This window comes from Galendromus occidentalis, unplaced genomic scaffold, assembly GCF_000255335.2.
Source record: "Galendromus occidentalis unplaced genomic scaffold, Mocc_1.1 scf7180000077434, whole genome shotgun sequence".
NCBI lineage: Eukaryota > Metazoa > Arthropoda > Arachnida > Mesostigmata > Phytoseiidae > Galendromus > Galendromus occidentalis.
The window spans coordinates 255517-280911 of record NW_003805422.1 but is presented as its reverse complement, the minus strand read 5'-3'; the positions used below and the strand labels follow the sequence as shown (position 1 = coordinate 280911).

Below are 25395 nucleotides of genomic sequence, written 5' to 3'. Positions count from 1 at the left end.
GGACTCGATCATGATCCTGAAAGCACGAATTCTGCACGCAATCCCTGATGGTACTTACGCTCAACGGGTCCGTGAATCCGCACGTGGGGCACTGATCTCACTAACCACAAGAGCCTTGAGCACACGTTGGCAAGTTCACTCAAAGGGCGAGAAGACACTCTCTGACACAGTACACGATCAAACACACTATCACCACCACACACGTCCAGCCGGTCGCCGCGCCGTGCCCGTCCCCGAGAGGCAGTCAGCTCGAGATGTCAGACCGAAGGTACGAAGAAATTCATAGCGAGGGCAGCGGCCGTCGTTCTGCTCCTGCGACACCGGAGTGGGCCTGCTCAGGAGAGCACGAGTCAGCAAAGAACTCAACTACGATTCCTATCCGTGCCTCCCAGAAATTTCGAAGAAGCTACCTGCCGCTAATGGAGAGGTTTCCTGACTCCGCTTGCAATTATTGGGCTCGGATGAAACGATACGGCCGCGCCGAATTCCGATTCAAAGGGCTTGCTTTCAGAACCCTGGAAAAAAATGATATCCGTCGCTCCGATCACGACGGATAGAGGGCTCAGACTTCGTCTACTAGAAATACACGGCTGGGGATGTGAATAAGAGAAGGGAATAGGCCGGTGGGACAATGTCAGGGGCAATGTCTGGTTTAGGTGAGACCCCGATCATGAAAAGTGATTCTGGAAGCTCGGAGTGTTCCCTTGATCTCGAGATTGATCTCCAAGCGATGGTATGATATCATGCATCGAATCGAGCGGGCTGGAAGAAAGAGGCTTCGAGCTCGAAGTAGTCAAGCCGCCGAATCAGGCCGGAATCCAAAAGACCGATTCCCGAGCGGACAAACTTGGCGGGGGAGTACGGACGGTGAAGTGAACTTACGCTTGAGAGGGGTGAAAAGTCCGGATGTCTGCTGGCGGAGCACTGATTTCGCTCATCACGCAGGCCTGGAACGCACTTCGGTATGTCCGCTCGAAAAGCAAGACGAACATTCCTTGCGGAGAGCACGATCAAGCACACCACGGAACGAGGCCAGGAGCTTGCGGCAACGGGCTGACGCAGCACACCAGCACTTCGTTATCTTCGTCGGAATAACGGATCCGGACCGACATGTTGGGCTACGGTGCTGCCACCGCACGCCATTCCCGAGTCTGGTCCGGTAAAGCACCCTTGTTTCGGATTTCCGGAAACTTCCGAACTTTCCGAGCTCGAAGACGTCAGGGCTCCTGACTCGAAATGCCTGTCTCGGATCTCGGGAGATGAAACTCTCGTTTCGAAATAATTGACCGTGGGCACGCGAGATGTCATGAACAGCGAAGGCAGCGGACATCGGTCTTCTCCTGCGACACCGCTCGAGGCCTAACTAAGCCTGCTCTCCGTCGCAAGTCCAAGTTTGGGGCTATATCCAGTTTCCTCGCTCCTCTTCCGCATGGCCAATGAATCTGGGAGGATCAACCCAAGCTCAATCGAAAGTTTCTCGGACTTCGGTAGCAACCGTAAAGATCGTTCACCAGCTGGACAGGTCTGGGTTAGTGGTGATCATTGCCGAGAGCCACGAACCTCGACTGAAGGGAAGAGAGCAGGCCGGACGGGTGATCAGATGATTTACTGATTGAGCGATCACGAAAGCTCGGAGGAGTCCTGTGATCTCACTAACGGTCGTCACTGATCGCTAAAGCGGTCGGACGATATCTGAGAGCAATAGGATAGAGTCGGGAAAGGCCCCCAGAGAAAGAGAAGGCTCCGAGTACCCCAAGCTTTCGAGGTAATTAGAATGTCAGATAAACAAATAGTCAGATAGAGAAACTCAGCTAATTGGGAGTTCGAACCCCGAGGCGATGGATCTCGCAGGGGATTCCCGTCGTGAACTTACGCTAAACGTGTCCGTGTGTCATGTAATTGAGCACTGATCTCGCTAAGCACGCAAGCCTTGAGCACACTTCAGTAAGTTCGCTCAGAGACGCACGCACGCACTTTCCGTTTCGGCACGATCAGACTCATCCCGGAGCACTGGAGCACAGTGCGACTCATCACGCAGCACGGTCCGACTCATCACGGAGCACGGTTCGACTCATCACGGAGCAAGGTCCGACTTTTCACGGAGCACGGTCAGAACCCGACTGCCTCCCGCTTCGGCAACAACTACTTCGTTATCTTCGCCGGACCAACGAATGCTAACCGACACGTTGAGCTACAGCGCTGCCGGCTGCCGCCGCGCGCTCTTTTCGACTTTCGATCGGGCAAGCATTCTCTTATCTCATCTACGCGTTTCAATCTCGGGATCTCGCGGACTTTTCGGGTTTCGAGACTTCAGACATTCCCGTCTAGAATTGCTGCAGCTCTTTCGAAGGGGGAAACCTTTGCCCCGGAAGGCTGGATCGGAGTCTCGAGCGAAATTATGGGCAGCGGCCATCACTAAAGTATCACCATGGGCCATCAGTACAGAAAGGCTTATGCGAAGCCTCCTTCGTAATTGACGAGATTATTCTCTGTGGAGGTCTGTCACTAGTCTTTTACCTCCATATTTCCGAAGAATCCAAAGGTGAAGCGATCCGCCGTTGACTAGGAGATTTTCATACTCGAGTAGCACTTGGGCTCGACTCTGCCTGCGGCTCTGGCGCCCGAAAATACGCCGTCGCGGTGCCGCGCTTCGATTCCCTCAAGAAAAAATGGGATCTAGCAGATGATAGGACCGATAAAGATGAGGACAGGTCTGTCTTGGGAGGAATGAACGATAATCATTTCAAGGTCAATGTCTGCTGTCTCCATTACCTTCGCTCCTCGGAAAACAGCGCTCATCCCTATTTTACATGTGGGACGGGCCGGAACTGGGTCATCACCTTCTTTCTGGCAGAAGGAGCAGGAAACCTCGATCTCAATAAATTACTGATTAGGGCGTCGGGGGTCGGGGCTCACCGCCAGACCCGACGCGACGATGGAATCTAATATGGTCCCCGATTTCGGTACAGCTGGTGGCTTCTTGCGGATCTTGTCACTCGCGTCCTTCTAATCAAAACGACCTGTGAGATTTCAGTCGGCTCAGGAGTCTCGCCGAACCATGTTGGTCTGTTCCTTCAAATGCACCCGGCGGCCGTCGACGCAGAAGAGATTTCCCGTACTGTGATTTCGAGGGCGTCTTCTGCTTCTTTCTGAATACAGACGTTTAGAATACAGACGGAACTTCCGGCGCGAACTGTACTCGGGGCTGTACGTCAGCCGTGATAGTCGCACGTCGCACCACATTCACTCGTTGTGGTCGGGTAAAGATTCGGGTGGCTCTCTGTTTCGAGTGCGAGACGCTTTTCTCGCCGCCACGAAATCGATCCAAAGGCCAGTCGATCGATGAGCCCGTCGGCCAGAAAGTCGGTATAGAATATGTATAGTCATGTACTTTCATAAACGAGGCGAGATGAATAGTCGCTGTCAGCGATCGCGTCTCAGCCGGTGTAGGTAATCCAGAGGTCAAATTGGTGAGATGGGAATCGATCGGGTCATTGGCGACAGCCCCCGGAGCGGCGACGACCCTCCCCCGAGAAGGGAAAACTCGAAACGCCTTCTACGTTCGCACCGTACGCGCGGCACTTCGTTATCAGAACCGTCTAGCCGTTGGATAGTGGGTACTCTGCGAAATGCGCTTGGTGATCTCCTCCATTCGTTCCACCCGCTGGATACTGTTGGCCTCGACCCGTGTACCGTCGGGTCGGTGCTCGATTCGAATGGAGGAGGGACCTGGAAATACTCTGCAGGAGATATCTCGGGGCATTGGAACGTTCCCGAGGGGCGAGGCTGAGATAATTTTTTGTTCAGCTGACGATAGGGGGAAAATCAAAGGAAGAAAACGATTGCTCTCGCTTAAGTGAGTGGAGAGATCCCTTATTCCAAAGGACAGACGAGGATGATGTCAGAAGTCAAGAAGAAGAAATTCTAAGGAGGAAAGATTATGCGCGGAGAACGGATCGAGTCCGTATCTATCGGCACCCCCTCTCCCCATTAATTGCACAACGGCTCCAGTCACTGTCATCGACATCAACGCTCAATCAATTCGGAAACCAAGAGCTGTCCTTGAACTTCTGCACCCTCGATAATGACCTCGAGGGCAGCTCTTCAACCAGTCCTGTGTGTCCTTTTTTTGCGAGTCGCGAGCAGCTACCCTCTAGGGAAGCGACCGAGGAGTTTGATCCCATGGGAAGCGGAGACTGTAGCGAGTGGGCGAAAAATCCGTCGCAACGGGCTGTTCCATTCCCATCAACGCGTCTGGGAAGGCTCCGGTGAGCCCCGGAGGGACAGTTTCCGGTAGACCATGAGCGTGCCCTGATTCCACCCCGCTCATCAGCGTATCGGCTCAGTCCCTTGTGGGACAATCACAATGGCGCCACATCGTCAAGTATAGAGAACGAATACAAAGAGATTTTTACAAAGCCATGACTCTTGGTATCAAAAAAATGAATCCGATCTTCCTCAATTGAGGGTGAGGAAATGCGATCGGCGGCCCCCGTATGACTCTCCTGTCACGTATGTCTCCGCCTACGACGCGGAGTTTCCTTGAGGAAAAGAGAGTAGACCTCCCTTGAGTTTGTCTCGGGAAAGATTCGAAAATGAACGGCGGAGAAGGAACAGTTTATCGACTCGTTTATTTAGGGCTTTCAACATGCCATCAATGATATTTACAATCCTAATTACACAACGACGCAGCCTATTCTCAATGACGTTAAATGTACAAATTTGCATGGGAATCTTCCTAGCATATCAGCGGACTTTCGATTTTCTTCGAATCTATGACTTTTAGATTTTTTAGGCAGTTTTCCAGTTGACCCGGTGATACGGTCACGCTGAGATCGTTGACGGTCATATGCCTCAGCCGCCCTTTGGGATCTATGAGGAACGTCGAGGGGATAGCACAACCCGATTCTTCGTCGTAGACCCCGAACGATTTAGCGACACTCTTGTTGTAGTCGCCTATCAAAGGGATCGGGAATTTGGGACCGTTGTCCGAAATGGAACTTATCCAGGCTTTGTGCGTCACAACAGAATCGCCAGAAGCTGCCAGAAGGACGCAGTTGTGTTTCTCGAACTCCGATTGCAGCAATATAAGTTCTTGAACGAGATTAATTGAACTGTGTTCGAAATCTGTGATGTAAAAAGTCAGCAGCACGAACCGCCCAAGATAATCGAGAAGACTTATCTCTTTCAGAACTCCGTCTACGATGGCTGGAGTCCGGAATGCTGGGATCGGCCTCAGAATTTGAACCCTCCTCACTTCATTCGCTTCACAGATCTGCTCTACCCCTTGGCCATCGCCAACCGAATCGAATTTTTGCTCCTGGATCGAGAAATGTTCGATTTGTTGGGAACTATCGACGGAGCCGGGCTCGATGTCCACCTGGTGCTCCTCGACCTGCTGCTCGACAATGTAACAGAGTTCTTTCGGAGAAGACCGATCTTGATTCGTGGCATCGATGTGGTATTTCGTCTTCAAGTGCTTGAGGAGCTCTGAGCAGCCGGCACGGAGTTCGACTTTGCAGAAGCGGCAATAAACTTTGTAGACGTCATCGGACACTTTGCCGATCCAGTCCTTGAATCGTTCATCCGAAAGCCAGGAGTCACAGAATTTCTGCCTGTACCAACGTTTCTTCTTACCAGGCTCATCGTCCTTTTTCCGCTTCGAATTGGCTTGCAACAACGTAAGCGATTGATTCTGCATAGATTCCTCTTGGTCTTGCGCGGAAGCAACGGAATTCGACCGAAGCGGCCAATTGCTGTTCCCATTAGATACCGCTGGTCTGTGGATTACTATGAGCTCCTGGCCGGCACGGAGAAAGTTGTTCGAAGTCACCCATTCGGCGTATACGTTCGAGTCAGCGTGCTCGACAATCGTGGTCATGTTCTGTTCCACAGACTTGTCTGAGTTTTCAACCACTTCGCCTTCGGCTGGAATCGACACCTCGGTCACCCCAGCCGAGAACATCTCTGCCTGATCAAGCAGCCTGGAAGAGAGAAAACATTGGAATGATTCGCTTCGATGAAACCAGCAGGAGGGATCATCAGAGTCCCGAGCGACGCGACTCAGTGTCTATTGTTTGATTTTTGTTCTCTCGAGTACTCTCTAGAGTTCGTGATCACTCCGAATCACGAGGACACTCTCCCCCAGAACAAGAACGAAAGGGAAATAGAGTTCAGACCGGACCACGTTCCTCGGACATATTCCAGCCACGCTGTCAGCTTCGTGACACAGTGGGGGATTCCGCGGGAGATCTAAGCCTCTATCTCTACAATCAAGCCAGTTTTTGGAGGAAGATCGTAACATCAGAACATGGAACATATCATCGGAGTAGTTATTTGAAAAATGAGTGCCGCGACTTTGTCCCACCCATCGATACCTTCCACCAAATGTCTTGTGCACCGAGAACTCACCTATGGATGTGAGGAACATACAAAAAGATTTAAACAGAGGAACTCTAGCTAAATGCCTGAAACCTCATCAGTTGGCGGAAAGAGGGGCAATATTTAGAAAAGCTCCGTCGTTTAGGCTTCCCCCTTAAATCTCGGAAGTTGGGGAGTACGGAATCCGCCTGTCGCGGTCATATGACGAGAGGAGAACTCGCGCCATGAGCGTCTGTGCACACAGCGGAATATCATCACACAGCGGCGACAGCGGAATATCATTTGTTTTTGGAATGAAGGAATGTCCGAGGAGTCGAAGCAAGAATGACTCCCCGAAAGAGCCGGAACTCCCGACGATGGAAGCCCTGCGAGGAACGGCTCCGCGCAGATGGAGCACAGAATAGACATTCTCAAGGAGAACGTATGGAGATGAATATGATCCGAAGTCATGGATGCGATGCTCTTAATCACCAAATCGAGGACCAGGGGTATAGAGATGACTGATTCAACCGATTCGAATCATTCTTCTCCTCAGCGTCCATGTTCGCATAGCCTAAAATACCGTATTTCGATTAGAGACGGGCTCGTCCCTCTATGTACCGATCCTTTCGAGCCCGGTATGTCATGGGATAGTGCCCCCCTTTAAGGGGGGCCGTTGTATTTTCTTTGCGTCCGTGTACCTTTTTTCTAGTCCTGAATGTCCGCTCTCCCACAGCCGAGCATGGTCATAGCATGGTGTATGTATGTATATGCGGGCGTCGCGTCGTGGTGACTTGATCGGGACTCTTCGAGGACCGTAGACGCAAGGACCGCTATGCTAGGATCCGAGGAGAGAGCCAGCCCCACGTGAGAGATCTGCGCAAGATTTTCTTCCTCGGCGAACCATATCGTCTCTCGAGCATTTGGAACGATTCCCGTCATTGGGGCACTTACGAGCCAGAGCCCGCCCTCAGCTCATGAGAGCGGCCTTCCTCCTCTCCAGGTTGGAGGTTACCTCGGTAAGAGGTGTCGCAGCAGATCGCAATATGTATAGATAGCCTTCAGGGAACGATGCTATCAGTGTAAGAGCTCATCCACATCGGGAAGCCCCGGGTAGAGATCCCACTCTGAGAGATCCTACCATTCATTCACAGGAAAAAATCCGCGGCAACGGAGCTCATCGCGGTGGAGGCTCGAGCTCCGGCGCCCTCTCCCGAATCCCTGAAGCGCTCCGCTAGTACAGCGGGCATCGATCGGAGACCCCAACTAGAGATTGTGTCCCCTTCTCACTCGGTGAGCTTCTGGTCCCCACCTCTGATGATTGAGCGCTGTTGAGCTCAGCGATATGTGAGTATCAAGATCTCATTTCCGTGAGGAACCTTCGAGGATGATTGCCTTGAACGCTTCGCTCCAAGAATGAGTCATTGAGCGCGAGTCGAAACGCTAAGCGCTAACGGGAGTCGGTTTGCCGCAGTGACATCTTGTTAGATAGTATCACGAAACGGACGTGGCATCTTCCTCGTGAGACCGAGTATTCCTCTTCCGCAGGCGAAACGCGTTATAATGAATGCCGTAGACAATCTAGCGTTTGGTAAGTATCTGGATCGCCTTCGTAGCCTCGCAGGCTTACATCGCAAGGGTCGTAATGACGCACTCATGCAACCCTTTGGCTAGTGTCCGGAACCATCGAGTCTCCTGCCAGGGCTCAACCGCGCAATATTTTTTCTCGTGCCGGGGGAGGGGGCGGGGGCGACTTCTTGCTGGGCCGCGGAGTCCAGCATCGGTCCCGATAAGTGAGCTTGCCTCTGAATTCGCCTCCGAGACGATCTTATGAAGCTCTGGAACGCTTACTTGATCGATTGATTGACATAGGGAATCTGAATCTTGTGAACAACATCAACATTAACAACAACCCGAACAACAACAACAACAACAACAGTGATTTCGGCTCAGAGCTGGCGTCCGCCGAGAGAGGAACCGCGTCTACGCCCTGCACGCCTCAAGCTGCTCGGCATGTCCGAAGTCGCCGTCAGGAGCTGGCGACCGGTCACGGAATGGCTCCGAACAGCCCATCGGCGCAGCCTCATCATACCGGGGGTGCCGCAGCGTTATTAAAAAGTTCTCTATTGTGAGTGTATTTAACGGCGCGATGTTTACGGCTCCACGGGGAAGGCGATCCTATTTACGTCAGCGTTATATTCAGCTGTTATCAGAGTCGGAAGAAGCGATGTCTTGTCATTGGAGATGTCACTTGCAGGGAGCAGAATGGGAACGTGGGCGGAAGTTTGTCCAGCCTTCAAGGCTCCCCTGCGTCATCGAAGCGGAGCGCCAAGATGGACAAGAGTAGCGCGAACTTCCTCGATTATTATCTGAGTCTCGAGAGTGCCGTACGGCAGAAACGGGAAGCGTCTGGCATAGTCGACAGCGACAGAGAGAAAGGTGGGCAGGGAATCGATGAATATCGCACACTTGCAAAAGGCCGGCCGGAGTGCATCTTCTGCAAGTCGGATCGCCTCGGGCTCCAAGTGCAAGTTGTAAGAATTATTCTTCCGAAGCTGCGGATGAGGTTCCGGAGAAGTCCGTCAAACCCGATGCGCAGGAAGTGCCGGTTGGCTGGGAGAAGCACGAGGACGAAGACGGTGCTTACTACTGGCACATCGCTACTGGAACAATTCAGCGAGAGATGCCCACAAAAGAGGATACCGAGAAGCTCCAAGAACAACAGAAGCGCCTAGCGTTGCCGGGCGTCACCTTTAGGAACAAGGTGCCTAAATTTCTAGACTCCGGTCTGGCTCGCTAGGACGACGCATGTGAGAGGGACCACAGCATTCGTGTATTCAATTGCTGATTCACAGATGGCGGCCTCAAATCCAGCGGATCGAGCCTTGAAACGACAGAGCTGCCCGATCCTGACCCGGCGCGCCATTGATCAAATGATCCAATCGAATCAGAAAAAAGCGATCCGCTTCGCTGTCCGCTCCCTGGGTTGGATGGAGGTGCCTGAGGAAGATCTCACGCCGGAGCGAAGTTCTCGGGCCGTAAACTCCATCATCAAGCAGCTCGGAACCGAAGAAGAAAATGGCGGAGCCACCCGTGATAGATGGGGGAAGGGCATTGACATTTACATGGACATCGATGACGAGACTTTGCGTCTGATCGATCCGAATAAGATCAAATCGAAGGTGGGTTCCGCCAAGAGAGAACAACCACTGTAATCGGTTATTGCTGCATGGGAGTAAATTTCCTCATCCTCGTTTCCAGATTGTGGAAATCGATGACTTGTGCACGGATGATCTCTTGTGCGGAGCGAGTGCACTCACGGAAGAGATCGATGAAGAGGACGAATGTATTATTTTGGAACAGCCCATTCATATGATCCGCATGTGGGGAGTTGGCAGAGATAAAGATAGGTGAGTCCCGGGGACTGCTGTTAGCTAAGGCCGCTGGGCACCGAGTCATGTCCGAAACGAGGCGGACAGCCAAGATGAATTTTAAGTTTGGGAGAGTCACGTAAGCTAGATCATTCACTCGACTGTGGCCTTGATCTCGCCCTAACGTGTTTTTCGCCCCGCCGCTCTCGCCTTCTCCACAGTGAAAGGTAACTGCTTATCGCTTCGAACTTTCGTGAAGATCGCCCGCTTGTTCTCATTCCCCATGTTAGAGATCGAGGTTCAGAGATCACCAGAGAATTTTTCAATGGCTAATCGCGACGTCAGCCATCGAAAAACGAGAATACCCTAGGCTCGCAGCTTGTCGTGATCCCTTGCCTTATTCCCCGTTTCCGAATATCACGCGTCACTGTCAATTCCGGAAAGGACGTTAGACCTCTATCATCTGAGGTCCAACGTCCTTAGCCCACAACACCCATACTATTTGTGCATACTACTTCAGCACTCGATCCTTGAAGCGTCTTTATTCCATCCCCCGCTCCCAGTCGAGTCGAGGCTGAACCCGACGACTGACACTGCGTGATTTTCTAGGGACTTCGCCTACGTCGCTCGAGACCGGGTCAACAAACACGTCGTGCTTTGCCATGTGTTTCGCTGCGACATGCCGGCGAGAATAATCGCGACTACACTCAGGGACGCCTGCAAGCGGGCTATGATTGAGCGAGGGTAAGCGCCGGTCCTCACAGTTCTAGGCCGTAGGCGATTGAGGCAACACGGAGGAGCAGGATATTGATCGACTCGATGCGGGTGGAGGAATGAATGAAATATCCCTCCTCAGGCTGGTTGTCAAGCGCGACAAATCTACGGCGCTTCCGGAGGAGCGCAAGAACAAGCGGTTCTCAGATTTGCTTTTGGGGGCAGATAGCTTCCCTCAACCCTCGGAAGAAATCAACAAGACCTTGAAAGCTCTCTACGTGGGCTCCATCGAAGTGTCCAAACCCGAGGGAATGGACATGCTTATCTCCGCGATCGATCGTTTGGTTTCTGTCGTTCCGCCTTATAGATATAGGCCGGTCAAAGTCACTGTGACGACTTCCTGCGTGACCGTGAAGCCGCAAGACAATGAGCGTGAGGTTGTTTTCGATGCGCGCGTGCGTTTCATTGAATACATCGGCATGGGGAGACAGGTGAGTGTCTCTCTCCAGACCGCATGAAGCGTCCCGATTTTCTCTGATTGGGTTTCGGATCATCGTGATCAATGCGGATGTCTCAGTCATCGGTTCCATCGGCGATTACAGGAGGAGATGTGCAGCCTCGTCGTAGATCCGAATCCGGGGAGCAGCCAAAGGCGATTTGTGGCCCATGTTTTCCATTGCGAACCGACAGCTGCAGCTCTGACGAAAGCTCTCGAAGCCGCCTACAAGCTGAGGTATCAGAAGTGCCTCGACGCCCACACCCGACCCCAACAAGCAGTCGCTGAACAGCTTCCATTCAATCCCAATCGCGCACCGCCTGTGACCAGGTCATCGTCTATTGTGAGTATTTCCGACCCGATACTTCCCATCTACGATCGGTCAGACTCGATATCGAGACGTTAGGACGTTCGGTCGCGGTAGACTCAAATGCTTCTTCTAATTGCCCGTCTTCACAGTCGCAGATCGGATGTACTCTCCGTAACGTCTTCTCGCAAACCTTAAGACTGGTTGGATCAACCTCCAATCAAATTTAAGCGTTTGTCCCCGGAAGTAATCGTTAATTCCTTCGAGCCTCGTAGAGCTGGAGCGGATAACGGATCAGTCACCCCATAGTATCGATGAAAGCAGTCATAGATGCAAGTGTGAGTACAGCCTGCCTACGAGGAGAGGAGAGCGCCTGGTGAACAACCGACCCTGAGTTCGTGAGAGCAGATCCAGTCTGGAGAGACTCCAGAACAGCTGTTGTGAAGAGCGTAAAGACAGCTGACGGAAACATCACCTGACTAGATACTTTGTTTTATCTCGCAAGGGAGCATGAGGAAACTCATCATGGAGCAGCCTTTTATCTGTCTACCAATTAAGATTATCCAAATATTCTATCGATATACACATAAGGTAAAAGAGGAGCGATTTTGTTCTGTACGGATCCACCGAGGAGAAACACATCTTTATCGACTTAAGACACTCTTGATTGAAATAAACCTATGATTTGTCTCATATTCACGGCCAGTCAAGAACGACTCTACCGCCAGGGGCGTATCCCAGAGCTCCCTCGATCGCAGGTCCCAGCTTCCAAATCTCGATGGAAGTCTTGGGAATTTCGCTTACTATGAAGACTCTCGATTGAGCACCTCCGATCGAGGAGAACTCTTTTGCACTGGTCGGCTTGCTTGACTCATTGTCAGGCAACTGTACTCATCGAGGCTGATTCTCCGCTCGAATGAGGCTCAGCTCACCAGCAAGACTCTGGGAGAATACGGATAGGGCTGAATATTCCTCGCGGTTTCTATGAGCTCGAGCCGAAGAGAATCCTCGGACGCAGCACTCAATAAATCCGGAGAATAGCGTCGAAGAGCCCGATCAGCTCCAGTCTGGGAACCGGTTCTCGGACGCCGTATCGGTCGCCTCTTCGATCAGCCAGCTTTCATCAGCGCCCGCGTCCCAGATTCTGGGATCCTTCTGAGGGGGACATCGGATGCATAGGCCATAATTTCGTCGTAATTGGTCACAACAGCCAGAACGGAGCCGCGCAGGGAGCACTTTTTTCTTCGTGCCCAGGATCTCGCACGCCCCGCGAACATCGGTAGCTCTTCTTAGAGGAGTCTGTCCGCGTGCAGGTCAACAGGTATACAGGACGGGTCATCGATGGTAACCGAGCACCACACAGCCGTGGATAATGATTTAGAAATTCAGCTGTCTAAGACGGTCTGCGTCGACATACGCACGGCATCGATGTGGATCATTCCATTTCGATAGCTTGGAATTGATTGCAGGCTCCGGAAACTCACTCGGAGATCGCAGACCTCTAATCGAATCGTAAGCTATTGTGAGCGTTGAATCATGATTTGTATAATCTGGGACTTCATGGAGGATCGTTCTCCTCTAAATCGAATTTCTCTTGAAGAATGCACTCTGTCGAGCTCGTTACGATCGTATGCCTTCGGCGGAAGCGTTCCCAAGGCGGGATCGAGCCGCATGACCGCCATCAGGGGGAAGGGAGGGGGGCGAGAGTTGCAGAGCGGACCCGATGCTCGCTTTCTACCTATCGTTCCTTGATCGAAGTCGACCTGGCCGAGGTATCGCAGGGGCTCACCCGAATCATTCCGAGCCATCTGAGTTAAGCAAGATTCTCCAGCCCCGCTTCCCGGCATCCCATGAGCATTATTGTGTCATCGAATCTTGAGTCATCGATCAGAGAGTACGTCACCCTCACATGACCCTCTCTCTGATTCCGATCCGAAAATAAGAGGCCTCATAGACTCTCTGCCGCATCATTGATGCCCATGCGGCACCCAAAACACCCAACGATCGAAATGGCGTCTCTACTGAGCCCAGTGCGCACTCTGCTCCATAAACTTAGGAAAGCCATTGATCCCCAGAACGTCGAAGCTCCCTTTTGCCATTCAGAGGTGATGTCTCCAGATACATATTCACGAGACACCGATGCGGAGGATGATCCACTCTGGGGTGAGTTGAGCGAGAAGTTTTCCCCCGGATCTCTATTCCTTGTGAGCTCGAGTCACCCTGATTGATGGTTAGTCGATCGATCGAGGAAGAGCTGTGCGAACTAAGCAAAGGACGGACCGAATCGAAAAAACATACCCTGATACCGTCCTCAGATCACGCTCAGGAACTCGCAGAACGAACGCGGGCGCGTCTTCGCTTCAGTGGAAGAGAATACCGCGCTGAGAAGACCCGGAGGCGGGAATCCGGCGAAGATGACCCAGTGGAAGGCATGTTGCACAATTACTCCTTCGATGAAAAGAAACTCTCCAGCGCTTTGCAGAGATGAGCTCATCTATGTACATTTCCACAGCTTGGTTCACCGTGTATCCCTCCATGCAAGAACGCGACGGCTGGAGCCAGCAATACATTGCGCTCTCTGCTTCGGAGCTGCTCTTCTTCGATTGCCAAGAGGTGAGTCCTCGAGATACTCCATCGGGCTAGACTACTTCCATCGTGGCGGTATTCCGAACGAGTCGCTTTCGACTGAAAAACGCAGATTAAGCCATGCCTCGCACTGCTTCACGTCCGACGCTTACTGCCCAGGGATATCTCGAGAAAACACCGTCGAAGGTGATAGAGTTGGAGCAAGTGATCACCACGGGAGATGTTCCTGAGTTGACGAGGGAACGACTATCGCTATCAGCCTCCGACGCCCGTCGGTGAGTATTGAGAAGTCCGGATTCCGAAATCTTACAGATTTTGAGTCTGGAGGCGAATCGTTACGTCGAACGGTAGAAGGCCTTCATTGAATTTGGATATACGGAATTAGAATTGATGGGTATCTCCTACTTTCGAATCAATCCTTCCAGGAGCGTCCTCATTTATTACGTGATGAAGGGAGAGATTCAGTTGTTGCCCTGGATGGAGGAGAGGCCTCGACACAGAGAACTTTTGGAGAGACATTTCGAATACATATCCACACGCGAAGCTGGCGGGAACCTCGTTCTTCTGTGAGCGAATTTCAGAGTCCATAATTCGATCTCGATCATCGATCATGATTTGATCAATTTGCGTACACTCCGACGGAAGAGAATGTTTCGAATCAATCGGGGCTTGAACGTACCTAACGATGAATATATTTCAGCGCTGACAGCCCCCAAGCCAAGGCCGATTGGGAGCGAAAATTCAGAAAGTCCCTAGACGTTTACGAGTTTTCAGGACAGCCGCAGAAAGCAGACGAGGAGATGCTCCGCTTCTTCCGCTGGAAGTCAGACTTCCCTCGAACTCAGGAGTTATGGACGTATTGAATAAAAAACACTGTATTAGAATCTTGGGCCCCCGATCATTCTGTACCGTGGCGCCGGAATCAATGAACAGACGTTGGTTCAATATCCACAGTATCGGAGGAAACGGGTGAATCTTGAATGAAGACGGGAATATAGCAGCTGCAGCGCCTTCTTTAATCCCGTCTGAAACCGGGGAACTCGGTATGCATGGATCTTCAGATGATGCGCTGCCGTTAAGACGGGCGGCCAGTGGCTTAAGCTTTCTAGAGGCCTCCCGACGAAGAGTAAGGAGAACAGTTCAATCAATCAATCAATCAATAACAGTTTATTCAATCACTCGCGAGCAATGGCTGCATTTGTGATGCTTATGGCGCTGTTGGTGAGGAGGGAGGAGGGAGATGGTCTAGGCAATGCGCTTTGAGTTGTTTTTTGAACTGGCTGATTGTTCTGATTGTTGGAGAAACGACCTGGAACGGCGCTGGCGAGCGCGGCTTCTATAGACTTCCAGATAAATCATTGCATTATTCATGAATCGGCTCCTAAAGAGCTGATCTTCGGGAGTCTTCCCGATCTTAAGTTCCGTCGGTGAGCTCGGCAGAATATATCCCAAGATAGAATTGTCCCCGAGCATACAGCAGAGACCTAACCGAGGATGCGAGATTCGACAAATATAGAGCTTATTCGGTTGTGAAGGGGTCTTTCAGTTTCGCTCCTGAAATACCGCTGACTGAGGCTGATGGCCGGTAAAAAATGTGAATGTTAGATCAGGGATCGAATCATGGAACTCTTTGCAGACGAATTCAAGCGCCAGAGCCTCTTTTCTGTTCTTGGCCGACTTGTATTTATACGCTTATATCTACTCCGTGTACTTATACGCTGAAGTCATTGGGCTGTTGGCTTCTCCGTTCGCTGGCCGAGGCTCAAACGCCGGCTAGGGACAAGGCTGCTTGGTAGGTTTTCACATCAGAGTACGACGAAATCCCGACGAGCGAGCGTGCGTGCTCAAGAGATTGATGAGCGAGCGATAGAAGGGAAGAAAACTCGGGGATGTCGTCATACGGTCGATCGAGGCGGACATCGGAGCGATTTTCGATTATCGCGCGATCTAAGTGCGAAAGACGACTCGCTTCGAAGAGTCAGAATCTTGCCCAGGGGGATTACCGAACGGGGTGAGGAGAGAGACTCCGTCCCGGCTTCCCCCCGGCGGCGAGCCCCGCCTCTCCGAACACCGCCGAGTCTTAAACTCCGGCGCTCTCGGTGACGGCAAAAAAACGGCGTCGGAGCCCGTCGTCACATTGAGAGGAGGTCAACGCTCGAGTAAAAAAATGTGGTTTCGAAGCGTCTCCTGTACGCCAGGGATTCCAGGACTCTAAGCAACGCTTGCTTGATTCGTTGAACCGTGCTCAGGCGTTGAGGCGGAGTTCTCGACGACACCAACCGACATCGGCGCGGTTTTGTCCAGGAGTGCCGCATCAAAAACTGGTGGCCCGTAGACTGAGCGGAACGATCAGTGGTCATCTGGGCCATCTCAAACGCGACGCGACGAGGCCAAAAACCAAGATGACAATTCTGATCAATCATCACGTCAGCTTCAGCACTCAGGAAGGGGGGGGGCGAGATTGAGCCCCAGAGGATCCCCCAGTCGTCGACCCATGGTCCTCGGGATCATTCCCCAGCCTTCGGGCCCTCAGACCGAGCCCTCGAATAGAAGCGTCGCCGGAGTGGCTCAATGTTGATCCAAGTGAGAAATGCTATCGATGACGCTCACCGATAGGATTTCGCGTCGCTCTCGGAGGAGACGCGTGGAGACTTCGTAGACCGCCAAGTCGGAATATGATATCGGTCATTACTGACATCAAAAAAAATTGGAATCATGAAACGGACAGCCGTCTGTCGGTGGAGCACTCAGCTAGCTACGCTGGAGCAGCCTTCGGAGCACGACACTATCCTGTCGAACGCTCTCATACTGAATACATCTATTCTCTGAGCTTCGGAATAGAGGTAATCACTCGATCGGCTCGACATGTTTGAGGGTCGCGGGGTTCCCGGAATCCCCAGTTCGCGGAGTCCGTGCTCGCGACGAGTCTATCATTCCTTCATAGAATTCCTTCACCAGCTTGCGTGTACGTGATACATATACTATGAGTTATACCGCATGGTCTTGGATGAACGTCCCCGGAAGTACCTGGACATTCGATAATCTCGGCCGAGAACATCACATTAGATAAATTCGAATCATTCACACGAACCACAGTGCGATCGTCGGTGCGCTCACGAGATTGTCGGCAGGAGAGGCTCTCGGCTCGGGGTTGTCTGATTTCATTTCGATTCTACATGGGCCCTCCACTCGGCAGGATACCTTATCTAGATCGATTGGAGTGAAAATGATCTCTGAGCGCCTCGAATCCAAGACTGAGCATATTTCCTTTCCGGCAGCCGATTCCGTCCCGGTATCTGATAGAGAAGCCTCTCTCTTCTCTCGATGAAGTCCTCTCACTCATCGGTTCCGGTCAAAACGACCGTGAAGTCCACTGAATTTCGACATGCTGCGCCAACTCCGAGTTCATTCCGGGTCGTTGACCGAATCTACGCCGAATCCCAAATGGCTTCTCTGCTGAACCGTGTTCGCGCCTTCTTACAGAGGCACCGAGAGGGCGGCGAGTCTCCGCATGCAGACTCCGTGGATGCGACCAGTTGTGGCTTGGCCGTTTCGAAGACGCAATCAAATCAAGAAGCCTTCTCGGCCAAAGATCTGATCCTGGGTGAGTTTTCCATTTCGTCCTCCTCCGCGAGAAATGATCGACTGAAACAGAATTCCCCCCGTGACAGAACCAGAGCGAACCCGGCGCTCGGAGAGAGCTTCCTAATGAACGGTGTTTCGTCTGACCTTCCAGTCTATACTGCCGAGCTCTTCCGGAAAACAGTGTCCGACCTCAGGTCACTCGGTCTGGAATATCACAACGAGAAGATGCGAAGACTACGCCTCGGAATCGATTCCGCGCCCATTGAAGGTACGTTTCCAGCGTAGGAATGGCGAGATGAGACGAACGGTTATTGTATCTCGTTTGCCTGAGTGGAAGCCTCTCGTCCCTTTTCAGCCTGGTTCGATATATCACTCTCCCCATCCAAGAATGGTGGATGGCGGAAGCAATACGTGGCGCTGTCGACCGCGAAACTCCTCTTCTTCGAATCATGGGAGGTCAGTGACTCATACCTCTGAATCCTCGCTCACTCTCTCTCCAGGGGTACCGATACTTCGCGTACGACAATAAGTGTGACCGCGAGCACGCGGGCCTTAATAATCGAGTTCCCTGTCAATCTCTCAGCATTGCCTCAGGAAGACGCCCACGCGAGTGATTCGACTCGACCGAGTAATCACTTGTGCGGACCTCAGCGAGAAAACGAGAGGTCAGAGCTCGATCGTCATCAGCGACTGCAAACGGTACGAAATTCTTAATTACCATGTATGGCGGGCCTCGACTCGATATGCAACAAAAGAATTGTTCTGCAACCGAGCAGATCTTGTTGGTGTGAGATCTCGTCGGTAGAAGGTATCTTGAATGAGCCCTTTGGATTCCGCAGCTGCATCCACATCTGCTACGTGATGGAGGGAGAAACGCGCGTTCTTCCGTGGATGGTGCGAACAGTCCCGCTCGAGGGTATCCTCCAAGAATACGGTGCTTACAGAGCATCTCTCAGCGCCTGTAGAAGTCTCTATCTTCGGTAAGAATGGAAATTCTGATGCTTCCGAAAAATTCCGTGTGAAAGAAAGTGGGCTCGATCCGGGTCTCTGATTGTGTCCATATAGCTCTGCCCACTCCAAGGGAGATCTCGGCGTCTCCTGGTCGCCTAACTCCCCTCGCGGGCTCGGGGAGTCTACCGTGCTCATAAGAAGTCTCATTCCAGGGCGACGAGCTCTGAAGCCAAAGAAGATTGGCTCCAGAAGTTCAGGGTCTGCCTCGAGAGATGCGAGTATTCTGGCGAGTCCGATGTGGCGGGCGCAGCCATGCTCTACCACTTCTACAGATGAGCTGACCGCAAGCTGATTATGGACCAAAAGGGACAGGAAAACAATTCTCGGCGCTGAAGCTCAGACAGCAGTGATGTTCATGAATCTGTAGGGTGCTCTCACTCCATTTCTGGTCAGAGGAGAGCGGAATACCCTTGCATAATGGATTTACACCTCATATCTGACAGCAGATCACCGTTCATCACGGGGCTCAGATCTTGCAGCTCAGATCCGGGTCATAGGGTCAGAACTATCGAATCACATCGAGCTCATCGAAGAGTCGATAAGGAGTCGTAAGGGACTCTCTTACGGATATTCATTCCCCCCGATATATTTTCATCCGTCAGAAGAATAGAGAACACCGCTTCACCCGCTCGAATAAATAACAGATCCAAGTGAGATAATTCTCGACTAAGACGATCTCAATTCGCTCTCAGAGAGCTCTCGGATGAGGCAGGCTCGGATATGCCCACATCGCATCCATGGATCTCGATGCGCACTCCGCGATCCATCTATCACATCATAATACATGGATTCGGGATTAGGGAGGGATTTCCACGTGGTTGCCTGAAGCTTCCAATCCTGGATGAAGCGAAGTTGCAGACAGATGACGCATCCGTGTTCTGTTCACGCTTAGGGGAAGGATTGAAGTATGCAAAAATATCACCATTTGGGATCTCCAGACGGAACGCAGCGGGGTGGGAGAGAGATCGGGGGTCGGCGAGAGATTTGATCGATGGTGATAGGATCTCTCGGTTGACGGTCCAATCCAGTAGATCGCCGAAGCTTACTCAAGCGATGCGAAATATTCATTTTTCGTCTAGAAACGGGACTAGCCGTATAGTCTCTTTATTGCTTCGGAGCCTTTGATTTCATGGTGCAATATCTAAGCGAAGCGGGGGCGCGCTGATCCGGAGCATTTCTTCTTTCCGATTTCAGGCGCGATTGGGACGGAACAGTCGGTCAAACATCTCCTCCGCGGCTCTTCGATCTCACTCGTCAGAAGAGAAATCCGTCAATTTGTGATAGCAGTGTAGCATCGCTCCACCTGCTATATCGGCGTCACCCGAGTAAGGACAATTTTCCAATCGAGCCCTCAGTCTCTTCAGCCACTGTTGCTTCTCGCGGAAGGTTTTCGCTCTGCAAAGCGAGAGTCACGTTATAGAATGCGGATGGCGCCCGGCAATGAGTTGCGGTTATGGATTTCGTCCCGGAGATGGATTTCCAGCCCAAGCTCACCTCAGATAAAGATTTCTGCTGGATTTGAGCGAAGCTTTATAATCGAAATGACTCCGGGCAAGTTCGTCATAATTTAGTTGTTTCCTCATCCAAGGAAGGAGTCGGGTCTCTCCTTCGACCACGTAGCATATATGAATGCAGCTGCGAGTTCGATGGATTAAGTGAGCGCTCAACGCGTATGGCCTCGAGGATGAAAGATTCCCCCGTTCCTCCCATTTCAATGTTTCTGGATGGTTTTGAGAGCGCCAGCTATATTTCTCGGACCGTCTTGGTCAGAGATTGCGGGATTCTATCGTTCGAATGGAGTACCATTGAGCATTGCTGTTGGCGATCGAAATGCGACCTTCTGTGTCGGTGATGATATTCCTCACTGTGATCAGCATGTCAAGTCGGATGACTCTCGAGGGTTTCTTCTGCAAAAAGTCCTGCGAAACACGAGAGACAACCTTCATGAAATTCGGGTGGAGGACGCGCGAAGTTGAGGAATTGAAGTTCTCCAATCGACCCCGCTGACGGACACGCTGGAGACCCACCTCTGGAGACTCGTAGAAAAGTAGTTTCGTTGCGGAGAGTGCAATGTAGCGTCTATGCCAGCCGTTTCGACCATTCTGTGAAGTCGATATATCGAACCAGGCTGAAGAAGAAGTTGAGAAGAATCATCTCAGTCTGCCTTCCATCAGAGCAATCTCATAACTTTCCGTCGTCCAAACTCACCTTCTACCGGTTCAGATTCGTCGTCGGAGTGTGCTCTCCGCATCTTTTCGATGAGATAATCCCTTCCATCGAGCTGCAGTTGGGAGCTCACGCGCAGAGTCAATTCATTGGTGTAAGCTGCGGAATCAAGAGGATGTAATGCACGAAAACATTCACCGACTCATGACGTGATGACCTTCCGGGCTGTGCCCAACCGCCGCAGCGCTGCTCAGTCAGACTATCGAGTGATTCGACTCGTAGTTTGACATGGAGCCCCACTAGATGAATTTCCGGAGTGTCGAGACCCCGATGAGGGGGTTCTCGCGGAGCTTACCGTACAACAAATCCTTCGGTGAAATCGTATCTACGATACATCCTGGTTCGGAAATTGTGCTCGCCGATCTCCCAGTTTTGGTCTTCAATCGTCTCAAAGATTCTTCTAGTTGCTCTCTCTTCTTTTGCTCGCGTTGCAAGTTGGCCTTCGTGGCCTCCAACTCTTTCTCTATTTCCTCTTTTCTGAATATCGATCTGCGGAAGAGTTCTGTTTTAGGCTTACCTGCTCAGAAAAAAAAACTTGCCATCGGTGAGTTCTCTTCATATGCGACTCTGAGCTCAGAACAACCGATATTCGGAGAGTCAAGCCGGTCTGGGTTCCGCGCACTTGATACTTAGCCAAATGACGCGGAGTCCGAATTGCAAGTCTATCAAGAGACGGCTCATCTCTCGAGGTGCCTCTCAGACGAAAAGAATACCCGCGACTCAGCGCTCGCAAAACGGAATGTGCGGCCGGCAGTGAGTAATTCTCTCCAGAAAGAACGGCGGCGGTCGCCGCCATGATGGCACCTTACAATCACGTCACAGCGTCCGCGCTAGGATAGAGGCCAGCGTGCGTAATAACGGTGAACCTCTCTTTCAATCATTGCATCGAAGCGGTTCCGTTTCACTATGGAAGCTCTGATCCCGCGATGGAGAACGATTCATCAGAGATACAGTTATAATAACAAGAATCTTTTCGAGGCCAATATGGCGCGGTTCCCGTCACTCGAATGCCGCCACGCTCGCCGGAGCATCAGGTTTTCTGGGAGAAGCTTGTTGCTGACGGTCAGCGCAGCTCTTCGGAAAATCGTGAAAAAAATGTACGGTATAGATAAATAGGTCCACGGATGCATTGCCTCCGACAAGGAGCACACGACACGAGGGGGGCAGGTCCCGACTGAGGTCTAGACGGGCACAGCCCTTCCTCCTGACTCAGGTTGAGCTATGCCGCTTATCATTCGAGGCGCTTCCACAGAAATGAGTATGATAAGCACTCGGTATCGACATGCTTGATAAAGAATCTCTGACTCGAAGGGCCGGATCGCGATTCTCGGATTCATTCCCAGCTGCAACGTACCGGGGAGGGAGTCACCGCGACAGCGGACGCTGCGCGAAATGCTGTGGAGCGATACCGGGAGGCTCGCGAAATTTCTCTTTCGCCCTTCACAACAATCGGGCCCAATCCACCAGCTCAGACAGCAGGAAGCACCAAAACCGCATTTTACGACAATCTTTCCTGCTGTGAAGCCTCCAGAAATGAATGGTCAATGCGCCGATACCCCAATAGTCGGCAGCAGCCTATCGCAACAGACGCACTCTCGCACGTTGAAATGACACTCTGTTCACACCGATGAATGGGGCGACATTCAGCCTTACATTGTCGAATACTGCTTAACAATTAAAAGACTGGATGAGAACATTCTCGTCTCTTCCCACGGGAGCACTCGGCGTCAGATGCGACTATACGGTCCAAAACTACGTTGTGGATGCACGCATCGCAGGGCTCGTCAACAGCTCCGCAGATTTGGATTAGAGAGATAAAACTTCGACTCTCGAACGAGAGACTTCTCCGACTCGCAAGAGAACTGATCGAGAGATACAAATCATGATATCCGGACTCTTCTCTGGATGAGCCTATTTTCAATGGAATTTCTGAGGGATTGCTGACGTTGATGAGTGAAAGAACGACAACCGCATAGAATTCCTTCGCAGCAACTTTGGCTCAAACTGTATTCGCTTTACTTTCCGCCCGACTCAAATCATAGACACTACAACCTCTAACATCTACAAAGCAGTATCTTGCTCAGCTACTCCCGAGAAGCAGTCCGCGAATCCGTCGCCTAAGTTAGGGTTCTTCCTGTAAGTTTTTTCGTCACCTGAAGTTCTTCGGGAGGGAAGGGCCCGAGGGGGACTAACCGTACCGAATTCAAAATGGGAATACACGATCATATGACGATAGAACTACGTTCGGAATATAATTTAATCTTAGGGCTCACTTCCTGTCGCTCAATCTTCCCGACGTTTTCTCCATGCTCCCAGCATCCACGTCCACAGTCACCGTCCACAGTTCGTCGTCCTCGAAACTAGAGCTGGAAGACTTCGTCAAATGGCTACCTCTCGGTACCACCGGATCAATTGGAGCCACCTTCAAGGAAATTCCTATTTTTAGTCCAGCAGCAGATAAGCCACTTGGAATCAGAAATGACATTGCCCCGTTGCAAGCCTAAGACTGCGCGCATCGCTCAATCTAAAGTCGCTACTATCAATCATGGTGTTTCGAAACTTCCCACGGGTGCAGTTGCGATTTCGGGTAGCACTACTTCCCGCGAGCAAGAGGCGAAATTCCTCGAGATTGGAGACTGTCTGAGATCGGGGATGTTGATGGTCAGAGTGTCGCGAACCAGTGCCGTATCGGATAATCACGAGGGGCTATGGGGGAAGCATGGCGATGGACGAGAGAAGCCATGGCCCAATTAAAAACATGCCCATTCCAGCCTGACCCCCGTTTCTCCGCCTGGTGCAATACTACGTACGCGCTCAGCGCGAACGGGCCGGAGCGACCGCGGCGCCCGAAGAAAACTGAGGTCAGTACGAATTATTCCCGAAAGTTCTATTCCGGTGGATGAATCCGCGTGTTGCCTGACCTGAGATTTGCGACTCTCAATTATTATGTAGTCCGAGAGCTGAGGAGCCGGATCGGAAGGACCCCCCGCATCTCTGGAGTCGTCATCGGAGACGAGATCGCCGCTGGAGAGCCGTTGGTAGCCGATGTATTTCCTTACATCGCGGAAGGTATTCTACCGAAGAATTATAAATTAGTACACTTCTTGTGATGACACATACCTCGAAAATACATCATCCTTGGCGCGAAGGAAGAATCGGAGCCTTCTGAGTTGCTCATCGTTCTCACCATTGTCATCTCAACCTTGGGCGACCCATGTCTCGTTAGAGGGAGCATGATTATCGACCGTAGCTACAACTTCGCTCAATGCCGCTCTGAAGGCCGGAGCTGAGGGATGCCGCACGCCGTTGTGAATGACCATTTGAGCGATTCTACTTGCAAGCCATGCGGGTCATTGAATATTAGTCTCTATCATATCGAGAATCCAGAGCCCTATCAGACGCGGCTGCTGTAGAAGCGAAAAGCGCGGATTCGGGAGGCGGCATTCCTGACATCGAGAGACAGAGGGACGCGGAGATACTCAAAAGAGATATCCTGATGGTAAGAGGACTGAATTCTCGGAGTCGGGGTGAATATACACAGCATCCGAGCTCTCTCAAACGGAACTTATCGTGTCGACGAGTTCGAGGTAGGACGGCGACATTGCGGCTTACGGGCTCAGCAAAGAATCGTTATCCTTGTCTCGCGTCCGAGTCTCACTTGAGATCGAGCGAACTATTCGAAGTTCCGGGGAGGTAGGTCGGCTCCCGAAGAGCTCCGATCGTCAAAGGGGAGTAATGTACTCCCTCGGGACTTCGTGCGAAATCTCTGAGCAAGGTGCGGCTCGGAGCTGCAGTTCGATATGAGAAATGCATTTGACTTGCGAACGCCTTGCTCTATCGTCTCAGTGTCGAATCTCCTCCGGATGTCATTCGGATGGAAAAAACTCACGGCTCGATATGGAAAGATTATCATCTCAGAGCAGCACAGGCTTTACCACAACGCACAGTGGGTTGTGATACTGACTCGACTGAAGCCAAGTGTTGCAGCCAGCACTAAAGGAGTTCTTTCCGGCCGGAGCCTACCAAGGAAACTCACCATCACGGGAGGACCATGTAGGAGCCTCTGTTTTGGACGAATGCGGAATCAACCGTGACGAAAGTAAGGTGGCCATGACTTGTGCAGACTCTCTCAAGAAGAAACAAGCTGATAAAGGTGTGGGTTGGATTCCCTAGGCGTCAGGTTGCGTCGGCCCCCGGGGATATTCGTGATTGCGTCGGGCTACCGTTTGGCGATTGCTGTGGTTTGTTTCTTTTTCCACAGATTATGCTCTGGATATCTCATTAGTCTGGGCTAGGGATTGGAGGATTAATTAGATCAGTTCCTCCCTTCTGTTTGTTATCCACGCGTGTATGTGATCTTGTCTACTCTGAGAACGGGGCAAGGAGGAGTCGATATATCTGTGAATATCGCGGATCCGTAGATCCGGAGAACGTGCATCGATTGGATACTGAGATACCCGCCAGGATCGATTCTGTTGTGAAAGTCCTTGACGGCATCATATTTTCGGAGGGCATACCTACCTTCCCTCAGTAATGAGAGATCACGTCTAGGGATTGCGCATCATATGATGTATCCGGGGGTATAGCCTAGCGCTCAGAAAGGAAAATACGAAGTGAAGGGCAGTTGGAGACAAAGCGCGCAATAATCACCAGCCCGACAATTTTTTTTTTCCGCCCTAACAGAATAGGTGAGACCTAGGTTGGGATGAATGGAGGCCGTACATCCCGAATCTGTGGAC

The 25395-nt window shown here is 51.7% G+C and overlaps 4 protein-coding genes across 4 annotated transcripts; 2 read left to right on the top strand and 2 right to left on the bottom strand.

The window, feature by feature from the left end:
• Positions 1-4656: 4656 nt before the first annotated feature.
• Positions 4657-5965, bottom strand: LOC100902590 (uncharacterized). The gene has a single exon (XM_003742890.2). It carries the CDS (start codon positions 5963-5965, stop codon positions 4739-4741), a length of 1227 nt encoding a protein of 408 aa, XP_003742938.1. The 3' UTR covers positions 4657-4738.
• A 1958-nt stretch (positions 5966-7923) lies between these two features.
• On the top strand, positions 7924-11866 carry LOC100902450 (amyloid-beta A4 precursor protein-binding family B member 2). The gene is given in 11 exon segments (XM_029111340.1): positions 7924-7951; positions 8233-8488; positions 8618-8772; positions 8808-9124; positions 9216-9542; positions 9622-9770; positions 9953-9958; positions 10341-10475; positions 10588-10936; positions 11048-11284; positions 11401-11866. Coding segments are annotated over 11 exon segments (2037 nt in total). The 3' UTR covers positions 11479-11866.
• A 1898-nt stretch (positions 11867-13764) lies between these two features.
• On the top strand, positions 13765-14718 carry LOC100899608 (uncharacterized). Its single transcript, XM_003742869.2, has 4 exons — positions 13765-13861; positions 13994-14109; positions 14260-14400; positions 14535-14718. Exons 1-4 carry the CDS (start codon positions 13784-13786, stop codon positions 14695-14697), a joined length of 498 nt encoding a protein of 165 aa, XP_003742917.1. The 5' UTR covers positions 13765-13783; the 3' UTR covers positions 14698-14718.
• A 5443-nt stretch (positions 14719-20161) lies between these two features.
• Positions 20162-24757, bottom strand: LOC100899326 (rho-associated protein kinase 2). The gene is made up of 7 exons (XM_003742868.1): positions 24693-24757; positions 23578-23730; positions 22930-23078; positions 20952-21145; positions 20639-20755; positions 20458-20558; positions 20162-20349 (listed from the first exon to the last, which is right to left on the bottom strand). The coding sequence occupies exons 1-7, from the start codon at positions 24693-24695 to the stop codon at positions 20197-20199; spliced, it is 870 nt and encodes a 289-aa protein (XP_003742916.1). The 5' UTR covers positions 24696-24757; the 3' UTR covers positions 20162-20196.
• Between the last annotated feature and the right edge of the window lie 638 nt (positions 24758-25395).

Bases quoted from the DNA above. Each gene is read 5' to 3' on its own strand.
- LOC100902590 (XM_003742890.2), bottom strand. From the start codon at position 5,965: ATGTTCTCGGCTGGGGTGACCGAGGTGTCGATTCCAGCCGAAGGCGAA.
- LOC100899326 (XM_003742868.1), bottom strand. The intron at 23,079-23,577 runs GTCAGGCAACAC...ATTTCCTTGAAG, and splicing joins TTGAGAGTCGCAAATCTCAG to GTGGCTCCAATTGATCCGGT. The intron at 20,350-20,457 runs GTGGGTCTCCAG...CGTGTTTCGCAG, and splicing joins TTTTCTACGAGTCTCCAGAG to GACTTTTTGCAGAAGAAACC.
- LOC100899608 (XM_003742869.2), top strand. From the start codon at position 13,784: ATGCAAGAACGCGACGGCTGGAGCCAGCAATACATTGCGCTCTCTGCT. The intron at 13,862-13,993 runs GTGAGTCCTCGA...CTTACTGCCCAG, and splicing joins TCTTCTTCGATTGCCAAGAG to GGATATCTCGAGAAAACACC. The intron at 14,110-14,259 runs GTGAGTATTGAG...CAATCCTTCCAG, and splicing joins TCAGCCTCCGACGCCCGTCG to GAGCGTCCTCATTTATTACG.